The sequence below is a fragment of the Taudactylus pleione genome, unplaced genomic scaffold (assembly GCF_031769625.1).
Source record: "Taudactylus pleione unplaced genomic scaffold, aTauple2 ptg000095l, whole genome shotgun sequence".
Classification (NCBI taxonomy): domain Eukaryota; kingdom Metazoa; phylum Chordata; class Amphibia; order Anura; family Myobatrachidae; genus Taudactylus; species Taudactylus pleione.
In genome coordinates this window covers 37,224,598-37,240,257 of record NW_028284497.1, presented here as the reverse complement: position 1 = coordinate 37,240,257, position 15,660 = coordinate 37,224,598, and the positions used below count along the sequence as shown (strand labels likewise).

The 15,660-nt window shown below is 40.1% G+C and overlaps 1 protein-coding gene across 7 annotated transcripts in view; it reads left to right on the top strand.

Moving 5' to 3' along the window:
• LOC148526738 (transducin-like enhancer protein 4) overlaps positions 1 to 15,660 on the top strand; it is a 139,262-nt gene that overhangs the window by 97,613 nt on the left and 25,989 nt on the right. For 3 of the 7 annotated variants that reach the window (XM_088470123.1, XM_088470120.1, XM_088470118.1), the window contains 8 exons: positions 4,625 to 4,744; positions 6,515 to 6,568; positions 6,706 to 6,858; positions 8,543 to 8,672; positions 9,713 to 9,900; positions 11,467 to 11,543; positions 12,747 to 12,996; positions 14,300 to 14,547. In XM_088470123.1, the coding sequence (XP_088326249.1) occupies positions 4,625 to 4,744; positions 6,515 to 6,568; positions 6,706 to 6,858; positions 8,543 to 8,672; positions 9,713 to 9,900; positions 11,467 to 11,543; positions 12,747 to 12,996; positions 14,300 to 14,547 (1,220 nt within the window). Of the gene's footprint in view, positions 1 to 4,624; positions 4,745 to 6,514; positions 6,569 to 6,705; positions 6,859 to 8,542; positions 8,673 to 9,709; positions 9,901 to 11,466; positions 11,544 to 12,746; positions 12,997 to 14,299; positions 14,548 to 15,660 lie in introns of all 7 variants that reach the window. The other 4 variants (XM_088470122.1, XM_088470119.1, XM_088470117.1 and 1 more) reach the window with 2 other exon arrangements.

Below are 15,660 nucleotides of genomic sequence, written 5' to 3'. Positions count from 1 at the left end.
CAGACAGCAGTTGGGACAGTGCTGGGGGCAGGTAGCAGTTAGTATAGAGCGTGTTAGGTGCAGGCAGTGCTAGGAGTAAAGAGGGGGTAATGGTGAATAGCAGCCGGGGCAATACTAGGGGCAAGAAGAGTTTAGCGGCAGGCAGTGCTTGGGGTAGGAAGCAGGCAAGGGTAGATGGCAGCTGGGGTAGTACTGTGGGTAGGGAGGGGGTATTGATAAATAGCAGCTGGGGCAGTACTGAGGGGGCAAGGAGGATTTTAGGGGCAGGCAGTGCTGGGGCTAGGAAGGAGGTAAGGGTAGCAAAGTAGTAGTAGCAGCTGCCCTCCCAAACTCCCACAGTACCAAAGAGCCAAATTTACTTTTGTGCAGGGGCCTACCTCCCGCCTTGCACCGGGGCAGTCCTGCCGCCGGGGCCTACCACTGGTTGCCAGGGCCGTCCTGCCGCCGGGTGTCGAGGTATACCTCCTGCCTGCCAGGCCATCCTGCCTCCGGGTGTGGGGGCCAGCCTGCCGCCAGCTGTCTTAGCCGCGTGCTGGGTCCGTCCTGCTGCCAGGTGCTGGGGAAGTGGCCGCTTGTCTCTGCAGTGCGCCGGGGCCGTCCTGCCGCCGGGGACTGCAACTGGTTGCCGGGGCTGTCCTGCTGCCAGGTGTCGAGGCTTACCTCCTGCCGGGCCATCCTGCCTCTGGGTGCGGGGGCCAGCCTGCCGCTGGTTGTCTGAGCCGCGTGCCGGGTCCGTCCTGCTGCAGGGTGCTATGGAAGCGGCCGCTTGTCCCTTCAGTGCCGGGTGCAGGAGAAGCGGCCCCTTGTTAGTGTGTAGTGCCGAGTGCTCATGCCGGGTGCCGGTGCACACCTTGACCACCCCGTAGTTTTGCCTGGGTGCAGGGGGTTGCTTGCTGGGCCGGCGGGCCCCCTAAGCCGCCGGGCCCCATAGCAAACGCACCCCCTGCACCCTCTATAGTTACGCCACTGGGTTAGTGTAATATAGGCCCTCAGTCCCCACTAGAAACCCTATCTCATGAATGCGTTTATACATAAGCTACAAAGTAAAATAGATTCCATTGGTAAAGTGATATATGTTTAAAACAAATGTGTGTGAATGAGCCCCTGTCAAAGTAACCTACTAGAATTAGTTTATTACCTGATACTCATTTTGAAAAACTTCCAGTCTTTTGGACCACACAGTCACACACACCCTCCAACTTTTCTATAATCTTTCACTTCTCTGTGATCCTCCTTCACTACATTCCCAATAGGGTACATTTAGCAGACTTCTTCCATAACACTATAAAGCTTGAGTTTGCATTGACGTTGGATTTAGTACCAGGTACTATAAATCTGTAGGTAAACTATAGACCTGATGGATTAGTGGAGCAATTCCTCTTCTCTCACCTTGAATAGTATTTGTAGTGACATGTTGCTGAACACATAGCAGAGTGTTTAGTGGTGTCTTGCTGTAAAACAAAGTGATAATGAGGTAACAAGCCTACAGACTTAGCATTTCCCACTGGTGCTCAGAGTAGGGAACCCATAATTGAGTACAGTAAAGTATGAAAATCAACTTGGTAAAAGGTGTTAAAGTTGCAGAAGTTAAGTGTTTTGCAGGAACAAGGTTTTACTTCTGATTCATTATATATTTTTTTTTTATTACTCAAAAATCGTACTGTAAATGGTGGATGACAGTAGGCAAAAACCAAGATATTTGTCGTGACTTCCATCATTGCAATAAAGAAGTTGAAGCCACTTTTGCACCTCTGTGGTACTTTTGTTGCTATTGGGTATATCCCAGCATAGTGATTGTGTCTAATGTAGAGGCATTCTGTGATGCACCGGAGATATTCAATGTCTAATTTTTTAAAATTTTCATAATGATATTATGGCTTCCATGTGTACATGCTTTCCCAGAACAGTCGTATTGTTTCATCCTGGAAATGTTTAGCAGTCTTACAGTACTTGTTTTCCTGGACTATAGACCTCTAATGGATCCTTATTAGAAAAACACTGTAAGAGAATAATTACAGGAACCATATCGGGATAGTCAGGTACAGGTTGAGTCTCCCATATCCAAAATGCTTGGGACCAGGGGTATTTTGGATAACGGAATATTCCGTATTTTGGAATATTTGCTTATCATAATGAAATATCTTGGGAATGGGTCCCCAATATACACTCAGAATGCATTTATGTGTTATATACACCTTATACACACAGCCTGCAGGTAATTGTATACAATATATTCAAAAATTTTGTGACTCAAGCAAACTTTGTGTACAGAAATGAAATTCATTTATGTTTCATATACACCCTATACACACAGCCTGAAGGTAATTTTATACAATATTTTAAATATTTTGTGCCTTAGACAAAGTTTGTGTACGTTGAACCATCAAAAATCAAAGGTTTAATTATCTGTCATGACAAAATAATTCTGTATTTCGGAATATTTGTATATGGGAGACTCAACCTGTACAGACTGAATAAAAAGCCTGACCAAACTCTTGTAGTACACATTTGTGAGCTGCTCCAAGCCCTAGCTCTCTTATGAATGTGTGTGCCCTGCTGTACTTAATGGAGTACAGCATATGTTGTTTAACAAATTGGAAGTGGTCATTTCAGCGTGTTATTTTATGATGTTAAATGGAGCATAGAGACTTCTTTCTAACATGTCAGCTTCACAACGTGTTCGGTGAAGAAATGTGACATCTTTTTCAGTCCATTATGAATAATGTTCCCTGCTGAATTATGTCACCAATACTGCACTTCATTAGACTTCAAAATTCTTTTATCAGTTCCGCAATTTGTACAGGAAAGTGACAAAACCTGTTAAAAGGATGTAACGCTACTGAAAGTGAGGATATCATTGGCTGTATTAACTAATCAGAATAAAAGCAGCAACTTTTTGAGATTAATAAATTGGGATTACCCCCTTGTAGGCTGCAAAACACTGTTTTGGGGGTATACTTTTTCCCAAATCCTGAATCATTGTGGGGGTTCAACTGTTTTTATATTACTCAGGCATCCTTACATGTGTACTAGTATTTCAGACAGATGTGTAATGTTAGCCTTGGGTCATCTTACTACTACTATGATGATCCTACATTAGGTATTCACCTCAGAAGCCACTACATTTTATTTAAAATGAATAAAAAAAACCCTTTTATTATGACAGTTACATGGTATTGTTTGATGTACAGTCGAACCTGGATAAGTGGGACCTGGATAAGAGGGAAACCTCTATTACTGGGACTAATTGTGTGGTCCCGGCATTTTTGCACCAAAAACCTCTGTTAGTGAGACTGTCAAACCTCTTTTAGGAATAATCAACTCTCACCAGCAACTGAGACTATTGCTGTTAGGACCTCTTTAAGGGAGATTAGTGCAGTTTATTAACCTTTTGTAAATGAGACGACCGCCTTTAGAACCTCTGTAACTGGGATTAGTACAGGTTTTGACAAGTCTGTCTGTATCTGGATTTACAGGGGTGAGAACCTCTATAAGTGAGACAAACACTTCTTGAACCTGGATAAGGTGAGATACCTCTTTTAATGAGACTAAATGTGCTGTCCCTTGGGATCCCACTTTTCCAGGTTCGACTGTATAACATTTTCTACATTACTCACCGTTGTCTTTTTATTGTGGTTGTCATACTAAAATTTTCAATAAAAGTATGTTTAAGAAGAAAAAAAAATCCTTTTTGTACTTGTTATGAGAACCCCTTACAGATGCTTATAATATGCGACATCTCTCATTTTTAAAGACTCTTACCTATTCTCAGGCCACATCTGTAGGCGTTTAAGAAAGGCATGATAATTCTTGGTGGTTACGGACCACAGTCACAGGCTGTGATGCTATGATCAGCTGACAGAATATTTTACAATGCTGATTACATCTGAAGGTTCCAGACAACTATTTTGGTGATGTATGGCCTCAATATGTGGCCAGGTTGGAGTAAACTGATTATATTTGTCAATTATAGTTGTAACATGTCTAGGCTGCTTTACTCTGTAACTGGTATTTTAAGTAGTAAAATTGTTAAAACCACATTTGTTTTTATCATTAGTAGCCTATCCATATTTCTTTGCAGTTTTGCTTATTGCCTTATTTAAAGACCACTACATTTAGAGAACAAGTTGCTGCACAAAATGTATGTGGAAGTTGTTGGAGGATATCAAAACTTAAAAAGTAATATATACCCTACCCCTCCTTCACCTATGAACACCAGTGTTTTTTGTTTTCTTTGTCATTTAAAGTATACTGTAGTCAGCTTTGCTGGTTATAGAACATTGGTTTGCCCTCTCTTGGACATTGGACTATCATTGCAACCTCTAGTACAATGCACCAAATGTGTCTGAAATGGAACCGTACACACTTGCGATGGTACCTGCATTTTGACTATGGGATAACTTCCCATCCACAAGTAAAACAATCATATGTCAAACGCGTTTCCGTTAGAAGTGGGGTTTCTTTCACCAGTGATTCAGTTGAGTTTTAATGTGCAAATCAAACACCAATGGATAACATGCCTTTAAAAAGTGATTTTCTTTTTCTGTTTGTATCAAGATATATATGTATTTTTTTTTTTATGTTACATACACTGGTTCACAGTATTTGCCTTTACCTCTTGCAGAGCTCTTCTGTGTCTCCATCCGCAAGTTTCAGAGCAGCAGAAAAACATAGAAATTCAGCAGATTATTCTTCAGACAGCAAAAAACAAAAGACTGAAGAAAAAGATATAGCAACTCGTTATGTAAGTACTAGTGGACTTCTTTAACTATATTTTCTGATTCAATATTCAGAATCACAGACTGGACAGGTAAAAGTAATCTCACACCTACAACAATAATTATGTTATATGATATTCATATATATTTATTGTTCCTAGTTGAACGTGACTGACGCAATTTGTATTTGACAAGCAAATATGCTTAATGGATCATAAAGAAGCATAAATATTTCCTAAGGGTGTATTTGATTAGCCTGAACGTAGCCAAGCATTTGTTTAGTGAGAAGTTAGTAAAGTTCATATGGTTTGTGTGTTTACGTAGTCATCAATATGTTGCTTTAGAACAATTGTTACCTTGAACACCATTTTAAACTGTAATTGTTCACTTTAGATATTGGCTCCGTGAGTACAGCAATAAAATGATGTATAGCCTCATAGTAATCTAGGTTCCTGATATGAACAGTAAAATATATATATCAGCAATAGTCTCAACCATAATGGACAGCTTCAGCAAAACACCAGTGTCAATGCTAGATAATACTTGGTAGCTTGTGGGCAGGTTGCCTGCTTGCCAAGGCATAATGTTATTACAGCGTGCTAATCCCCACCTCCTTACACACTGTAATAACATTGTCATTTGGTGTGTAGGTAATCTGCCCACTAGCTACCAAGTATTATCCTACACTGATTCAATATGAAATTCTGAAACTCGCATGTTGAGAAGATAGTAGTATTAACATTGGGACTTGGCTGAATCTCCCCACTAAGCTTGATTATTTTGCAGACATGTCTGTGTTAACACATGGAACCTAGATTGCCATAAGTAAATAGCCTGTTTTGTTTGTTTGTTTGTACTGTACCCTACTGTACACAAGATCTGGGGGGTTTGCTTGGTTCTATAAGGAAATAGTGCCACTTATAGCATCCTGCAGAACGAAAATAATTGCTACCAAACCATTTTAAAGTCTTGAATTAATTTAGTTTTATTTTATTATTTTATCGTAATGCATAGTTTCTCGGCTGTTGGCTGTTTAGTATCCTACAAGCTTAAATCTTACAGCATTCATCTATCTGCATCTCATGAGCCCACACTGCTGTGGCACCGAGTCCTCCTGTTAGTACATTGACTAACAGGAGACTCTTATTTCGAAAGTTCCATGTTGACCAATAGATTATTCCACTTGTAATGAGGTTAGATAGCTTAAAATGTGAGGTTCACATACCATACAAAGGTGTAGCCGCTGGTTTTGCCTTTTAATGTTTAAACTAGAGCTAGATTAATTATCTGCTTAGTTTTATTTGCATCTAGTACCTTCGGATATTTTAACCACACATATTTCAAGTTAAAATGAAGCACAAGAATAATTTTGTGTACATTTATTTACCTTTTAAAGGGAGTTTATAGCAAGAAGTATATTACAGTATGTGGCAGTTGAACCAAAGCAAATCGTGTTTATAATGTAGCTGGTACCATCCTGCTTTCCAAATGCCTAAAGCACTTATTCAAACCAGTACGATAGACAGATGGTTAAGTGAGTGACTGTGGTTCTTATTTGTTTTATACCCTGATTTCTTTGTGATAATTGTATGTACGAGAACATATACTTAGAGACTTTAATAACTGACGGTTATGACTGTGCCTGTTTCGTGTGATGTAGATGAAAGCAGGTAGTATTACAAAATGGTTAAAGTATGACATTGGGTAAAAGTAAACCACATCCCAACCTCCACTTATGTAAATAGAAATGTCATGCACAGCACCATATGATAAGAAGTATTTTATTTTCCATGCAGGACAGTGATGGTGAAAAAAGTGATGATAACCTGGTGGTGGATGTTTCCAATGAGGTGTGTTTTTTGTTTTTTATTTTGTTTGCTGATTTTTTTTTTATTTTGATTGTTCTACATAAAAAGCTGGGTTTGTGTAATGCATTAAACATGTTAATAGCAGTGATATTGCAACATCTTCATTTTGTTGTTGAAAGGACCCTTCTTCACCCAGAGGAAGCCCGGCACATTCTCCAAGGGAGAACGGTTTGGATAAAGCACGACTTTTAAAGAAGGATCCGCCAATCAGTCCTGCCTCCATTGCGTCATCGAGCAGTACTCCTTCTTCAAAGTCCAAAGAACTGAGCCTTGTAAGACAAATTATTATATGCTTAATATATTGGTCTGTCTGCATGCAAATATTGCTTTATACTCACAGGTTTAGAGCTGCTACATCTAGCCATTTCCATCGGTAATCGTGTGTGTGTGTTTTGTTTTACTGCCAAATAGTGTCCACTACTATCCAGTATCACAGTGTAAAGAAATGCAAATAATATAGGGAGTCAAAAAAGAAACAATGCTTGTATTACATAAGTAGCAGTTTTTGTAAGGGATGATCTTCATAAAATCACAGGTTAAATAGCCTAGAGCTGCAGTTGTTATAGGCATTTTGGGCTGCCAAATAAAGTATCATAAGTTGCTCATGATATGTTCTCTGGCATGGAAAGCATTAGTCAAGCCAATTGATCTAAAAGAATGGACTGTTGTACAAAGCTTTTGTAGAGTTCCCCGGGTAAGTAAATCAGCAGCATTCTGTGTCTTATTTACTTTGGGAAGTGCATATACACTTACCAGTTGTTCGCCTGATATGTCTGCCAGCAGAGCCTTCTTGAATATGCCCGCCCACTTGTGATGTCACATATTCAATGGATTCTACGGGAGACATATCTGAAGGTTGGCCATATAGATCTCCAGGTGAAACGATCTATCTGCTAGATATTTAGTCATCGGCTGTGCTGGAGGGCTGATCAGATATGTCTGTGAGCTACGTCGTTTACAGACATACGTATTGGGTGTATACACTTGCTGATGCACCATCGATATATTGTTCGTCGCCCAATCTTATGATATCATTTGTGTGTCTATCCAGAGATGAAAACCAGTGACAACACCAAATATATCAGTGTAAGAAGGAGGTTGAGAGCAAATCTTCCCTGTACTCCTTCACTAATGGATACAGTGTATACCAAATCTCATAGTAGTGGGATGCCGACATTTATTTCCTGCTGGCAACCTACATTGGGTTATTTAAAAAAAAAAAAAAAAATGCCTCTTGTTACCAAATTAAGAATACCACCCTTTGAAACAAATAATGATTACATTTATTAGCTTGCATTAAATTCTTAAAATGTCATCAGGAAGGGGTTAATAATCTGTTAGCTCCCCCCTCAAAAAATAATCGTTAATGGGTCGATAAATAAGGTTCTGTGTTCTGATTATCTTTTGTCAACATGTTGTACTGAGCAATAGGGAAAATATACTCAGGAGCATATGTTCCCTTTAAACCGTGCAGCTGGAGATCTCCTGCACACGCTATTCCTTACAGGTGTGTTCCATTCAAGCTGCTCTGGTTACACAGGACTGCTGTACACTCCTATGTTATGAATAGATACTTGAAAGATATGATTGTGAAAGCACATATGTTATGACTCTTCCATTAGGGATGTTGACTTTAGCAGGGTGAGTATTTGAGGTTTGCTGCAAAGTAAACCATAAAGTCAATAAGTTGTTTACTTTTGGGAGGATTCAAGTCATTTAGCATGTTGTATCCTTTGGTTCAGCCAGCGATTCTTTTTGTTAGTGGCTGTGTAGTGCTGATGTAACACTTACCTGTTTTTATTATTTAAAGACAAGCATATATATAGTCAGGAATTTTGATTGATTTTTTTTTTTTCCTAATAAATATATATATCTGGCGAGCTGGGGGGAGGGTGTTGTATTTGTTTTTGTTTTTTCCTTATTTTTGACTTTACCTTTTCATTCACTTCCTGGAAGAATGAGAAGTCTACAACTCCTGTTTCAAAATCTAACACACCTACCCCAAGAACTGATGCGCCCACACCTGGCAGCAATTCAACTGGACTGCGGCCTGTGCCTGGCAAGCCTCCAGGAGTCGACCCATTAAGTAATATTTATTTTATTTAATTACACTTTTACATTGATAGCACAAATGTCTTATAAATAAAATTGTCTACTTGCTAAACTTTGGAATCCCAGGTGTCCATTCAACAGAAGCGCTGTGCTACTGCGCATCGCCATGATGCTCTGCTGCGCCCATATCAGCCTGTCACAGTACCTTGACTTCATATGTTTTCCTGTGCACCTCTCTCGGGTTCAAAGGAAAACTTGCGATGTTAATGGCCAGAATGAGCTATTCTGGAACGAAACATCACAGCCATTGCCCATAGATCTAGAAGGGACCTTCCTATTTTTAGCATTTTTCCTTTAAATTATCACATCATTGTGTAAGCTCTTTTGAAAAGTTGTGTATATGTTGAGCATAATTTAGATAAAAAGCTATATTGATGAACTGGATGGCTAAAAGTTAATGACTATGGGCCTGATTCAGCAAGGAACGCAATATAGCATACGCACGCAGTTTCACTACGAATGTATGCTAATCCATAGCGATCGTATTGCCGCTGCTGTTCTACATAAGCACACCCACTTCACCTACACGCACATCCATAATGTTTAGCAAGACTGCGAAACCATCTGTACAATCTAGTACCATCGAAGCCTCACGCACAGTTAAGGCAGGTCAGACCTTACTCAGCAATTGCTTACATAGCGCATGCTATGAGGCTTCAGGCTGCGTATGGTATCGCAGTTACTAATTTATGCGCGCCCCTGCAACGCCGTTGAAACGCACTGGCACGTCTGCGTTCCCCGAACCCCCCCCCCCCCCCCCCCCGGTCACCACCCACAAACAGCACTTCCTGTCAATCACTCTGCGATGGGTCTGCGTAGTCACTGCGATTGCAGTGACTGGTTCGCGCGCTGCGATGCATGCACAGTACGCAACAATCGGCCGATTGAGTGCGTATAAGCAACTGTGTTCCTTGCTGAGTCAGGCCCTATGGTACAGGCTTGTTAAATAATGCTTATTTTACATGGTTTTACATTACGATTTACAGCCTAATCGTATACTTTTGCATGTAGCAGGTCTTAGAACTCCGATGGCAGTTCCTTGTCCTTATCCAACCCCATTTGGTATAGTTCCACATGCTGGAATGAATGGGGAGCTGACCAGTCCAGGAGCAGCTTATGCCAGTCTTCACAACATCTCCCCCCAGATGAGTGCTGCCGCGGCGGCAGCTGCTGCTGCTGCAGCCTACGGAAGATCCCCCGTGGTAAGAACTTTATCTGCTGAACATTTTTTTTATTTTTTACTGTGCGCTGCTTTCTTATGCGCATATCATGTGTTTTTATAATGGGACATTTTTTTACTACTATGGCACTCTGGAATATATTAGAACCTAACATGCAAGGTTATTTGTATGATAGGAACCTAAAATGCAGGGTATTTGTATGATAGGAATCTAAAATGCAGGGTATTTGTATGATAGGAATCTAAAATGCAGAGTATTTGTATGATAGTAACCTAAAATGCAGAGTATTTGTATGATAGGCTAATAGTAGTTGCTGGAAAGGTATGTAGTCATTAAGTAGACATTCATAATATCGACATGGTTAAAATGTTGACACATGGAGCATTTCAATATAGTCATTAGCATTAGGGGTTAGCGGACAGACAGTGTTGTCATTCTGACCATATCAACATTTCATCAGTTTCGACATTGTGACTGTCGACCTAATATACTGAATCCATTGGAAAAAGAGATTGCAAAGGCAACATAATTGCCCAGTGGTAAGCATTGCACCCTGGTAGCAATGGGGTCATGAGTTTGATTCCCAACCAGGGTACTAACTGTGTGGAGTTTGTATGTCCCCCCTGTGCTTGTATGGTTTCACTCCTGGTACTCCAATTACCTGCCACACTCTAAAAACATACTGGCAATTTAATTTAATGCTCCATGAAATGTACCCTAGTGCAGAGGTTCCCAAACTTTTTTGAACCACGGCGCCCTAGAGTATCACAATTGTTTTCACGGCACCCCTAAGCCAAAGGTTTGTTCAGAAATTTAGAAAAAAAATGTAGTGAATTAGTAAAGTGAAGTAAAATGTGCTTACCTGTAAACCTCAGGTTTAGTTATGTGGTGGGGGACAGGTTTGTGCTTCTGTCTACATATTAACATTACATTGACCATAAAGAATTTGATTTGGTGCTGGGCCACCAACCTGAGGTATCCCTGCAAGTGTCCCGAGGCACCCCAGGGTGCAGAGGCGCACAGTTTGGGAACTACTGCCCTAGTGTGTATGTATGTGGTAGAGTGATGTGAATAACAAATATTTTTTGTACAATGCTGTGTAATTAGTATTAATGACTATTCCTTCTTAGTAAGGACTAGATAGCCACATACACACACGTACGTATGTAGCTTTCTACTCTTTTTTTATTGGTTTTATAAACATCAATAGACTGAAGTAATCCACCTTCTCTTTATAATTGCTGATAAGAAAGACAATACACTGCTATTTAGTGAAGGTAAAAGGTAAGGGATGTTACTGATCATCTGGATAATTACAATCAATATTCAAAGGCGTACACTAAACTCTTAAGGGGTCTATTTACTAAGCTTTGTTAGGAGATAAAGTGAACGGGGATAAGGTACCAGCCAATCAGCTCCTCACTGCCATTTTTCAAACACAGCCTGTGACATGGCAGTTAGGAGCTGATTGGCTGGTATCTTATCACCGTTCACTTTCTCCTAATAAAGCTTAGTAAATAGACCCCTAAATGTGTTAAATAGCATTTATATTCAAGTAATTTTCTTCTTTTTCCAATAAACGTTTAGGTTGGCTTTGATCCACATCATCACATGCGAGTTCCAGGAATCCCTCCAAATCTGACAGGAATCCCAGGTGGAAAACCGTGAGTAGTTTATATTGGTTATCTTCCTGTCATATATTTTACTTGCTTATTTTACTCCCTTTATATATTGAAGTGTAAATCACAGTTTTCAGGAAGATTATACCTTCTGGGGCTTTTTTAGTTGTCATCTGTTTCATCAGTTTAATTTTTTTTGCAATCTCTTTAGAAAATAAAAAACAAACCGCTTTTGTAATGGTTTCATGGTTCATGGCACAAGCATTTTTTATGTATCTTTAGGAATACATTGTGGAATACATTGCTTTAAAAATAATTGCAATGTTGACCTCCACTAAATAAAAACGTGAGTCATGATCAGGAAGTGCAGCATGACACTATGGGCCTGATTCAGCAACATACGCAATAGCGATTACAGACGCAATCGGTCGATTCTTTGCCATTGTGTATGCGTGCAAGCCGCACGCGAGTGCGCAGCGATCGCATTACGATTTACTGATGCACAGAGGAATCCATTGCAAAGTGAGTGACAGGTTGTCAGCGTTTGGGGGTGGTGACGAGGGGTTGGTCGGAAAAACGCAGACGTGTCTGTCCATTTGAACGACGTTGCTTGGACGTGCATAATTTAGCCACTGCGAGTGCACACGCTGCATAAGATCTCTCTGCGTGCAATGAGACATGCAGTGTCTGCGGCTGGCCAGACTTGGGGTAATTCCTGCAAACCTGTGCAATGTGCGTCGATGGCACCGATGTTTACGCAGAAGAGCGACATTGGACGGATATGAGAAAGCAGCAGTGGGCGTCTTTTATTCTGGCTGAGCTGTGGCAGGCATTAGCATATTTTTGCAGTTGCATTCCGTTCGAAATAGCAGCTGTGATCACAATTGCGTACGCCGCTGAAACCCTATTATAAGTAATTAATATATGCTTAATTTTAAAACTGATGGAGGAAAATAAAAATTATTTGGTTTTGCTGCACTTATGTTTTATTATGGCCATTTAGAATTGGCCCTTCAAGTTTAACTAAACTTAATGCATAATAATTGTAAGTAATAGCCATTTTAGATCAGAGGAGGCTATGGATAGAATTTTTTTATTATTATTATTTCAGCTGCTTTGTTTCCTTGAGTAGTTAAATTTTAAAATGTTCCGTATTTAAATTGTTTGTCGGGGTGGTTACGTTTTTTTGTTTAGCAATAAAAAAAAATGTATCATTGTTTTATTATGTTTTTTCTTTCTTCTAATTAGTGCGTATTCATTCCATGTAAGTGCCGATGGCCAGATGCAGCCTGTCCCTTTCCCTCCTGACGCTCTAATTGGCCCAGGAATCCCTCGGCACGCACGGCAGATAAACACACTAAATCATGGAGAAGTAGTGTGTGCAGTTACCATCAGCAACCCCACAAGACATGTGTACACCGGTGGGAAGGGTTGTGTCAAAGTGTGGGACATTAGTCACCCAGGGAATAAAAGCCCTGTCTCCCAACTGGACTGCCTGGTGGGTGGCAAGAATAATTTGTGTTTATTTTGATACCTTTTTCTTATCTTGGCGTGTTTACATTTTATTGTGAGTAGCAATGAGATTGGAATGTTTTTGTTTCTTTTCCTGCAACAGAGCAACTCATTTAGTCCATTAACGGTCATATAGTTAAGTGGCTGGGAGACTGCATCATTTTTTTATTTGGTTTTCAGAAAATAACATTGCATGAACTTGTATTTTGGGTTTACTGTCACTTTATAAAGCGACCAGTTGATTCAGTATGTAGACTCACTTTGGTATATTCTCAAATAAGTATGTGGAAGCTCCTAGGCAACAACTAATGGCGGAACACTACATCGCCAAGACTTATAGCAAAATGTTGTCCATCTACCTGCCGCCTCCACACTGAGCGTGTGTCTGGCCTGCACCTGTGCTGTGAGCTTCGCTTAGGCATTTGTGCTCTTAGATGACTGTGGGTGCAGGTAATGGTGGAATTACCACTTTAGACACTGATATGTGACTGCTACATGCCCCGCCTCACCCTAAGACCCCATAGTCACTGCACCTCCTGTAACGGTGGTAGTTATGCCACTGGCAACAACCCTAACATACTATACATGAGACATTTACTTTAACTGGAATGAGTATATTAGAATTTAACAATGATTCTTAATTTACAAAAATATCATCAAAAGAAAAGCACATTTATTTTTGCATTAAAACGTAAATAGCTACACTCTATGCTGGATAATGGTTTTGATACATTTAATAAAATCATGGCATTAAATGAATATGTATTCAGGGGCAAACAGCGGAGCATATTGCAGGTCTGTATTTCATTTATTAGCATATTGGCTTCTGCACTGAACTATGTATCATGTACAGCAAGTTGGCAGTGCAGCTTTGGAAAGTTTGGGTTGACTTTATGGCTTTACATATTTTGATGCTAATTAAGACAAATTATCTCACAACACTAAATTTTGTAGATCAAGTTTAAGTACTTCACTAATGTCATGCAATCGTCTGCCATTAATCCACTTTATCATTGTCATAACGGCAAATGGCTCATTAAAACCAGGAGGGAATATTTATGCGGTTTCCAGTCTAGTGTGTAAACTGTCATCCATGAGATTTGTAGCTAGGGATTGTTTGTAACAAAGTATAAATGATATTTCTGAAACCTCCAACACTTTCATAACTCCTGTTGAATCATAATAACCCGTAAAAACAATTCTATGTGAAACTGATGACTGCTCTGTTAGTGTTGTTGTTCTAGCTTTAAAGTACTGATTTCACATGTCGGTGGCTTTTGTCTTTACAGAACAGAGATAACTACATCCGTTCCTGCAGATTACTCCCTGATGGGCGCACTCTGATTGTCGGAGGGGAAGCCAGTACGTTATCCATATGGGACCTGGCAGCTCCTACCCCACGTATAAAAGCCGAGCTGACATCATCTGCTCCTGCCTGCTATGCTCTGGCTATAAGCCCTGATTCCAAGGTCTGCTTCTCCTGCTGTAGTGATGGCAACATTGCAGTGTGGGACTTACACAATCAGACTCTTGTAAGGTATGTACATTAGATTTGTGCACGCAATGTCAGCACCATATGGCACCCACCTAATTTTTTTATGTATATTCCTTTTATTTTTGAGAACATAATCCACAGTTTTTGGTGGATCCTTTTGCGTGAAGTTGCAAACAAATATATAGTTAGCAATCCATCTGGTGTTTCCTAAACTCTGTCTTTAACACGCCTTTAAGGCACACATCCACTAAAAGACCTCAAAAAGACTGCACGATTACGACATTGTAATCGTGCAGTCGTTTGTGAAGTCTGCGATGTGCCTACAGTCGTTCGGTGAAGGCACATCAATCATCTGCTAACATGTTGAACCTGACGTTATCATTGGGTGTACAACATATTTGTACGATGATGTATAAACGACCAGCGGGACCACGCATCGCTGGTCTTTTCCGACTTTTTTTTTTTTAAACGATCTGTAAACTATTTTCAAACGATTATTGAACTATAATGATATTGTTATCGTTCAATCGCTCAATTTAGTAGTCTAGTGGATGTGTGCCTTAAAGGGGCCTATCCATTAGAAAACTTTTTTTTGTGAAAGACCAAAGACTCTTCCTGCCAACAAAAAGTACTTAATGCAAAAAATCTTTCACAAACATAAAAGACTTTGTGAACGATATATTTAAAGGCCAAGGACCATGGATTGTCGCTGAAGAGACAAGGGAGTGGAAATTTGTAATGAATGGAGTGAATATTCATTAAAAAAAAGTCGTTTGTTGTTCGCCGTTGGTCGCTCACTGCATATCCACTGAACCACTTTTCTAAAGTCGTTCAGCAATATGCAGAAATTGACCAGTGTGTTCGAATGGCAAAAGACTTCTTTTGTCGTTCGCAGGAGTGCGCGGTGCAGGAAGTTTACAGCCTATCAATTACACGACTTTTTGAACGATCTAAACAAAACCACCTGGTTTTGGTCGGATCGTTCAAAAAATCGTGTAATGGATAGGCCCCTTGACAGTCCAGGTTTTAAAGATACCCATTCTTGAGTAGAGATGATTAATTCAAAATTACTGAGTTACTAATTAAGCCATTTGTGCTCAAGCTTGGCTTGCCTTAAAAACCTGGATTGTTTGGGTGTTTTGAAAACGGAATATA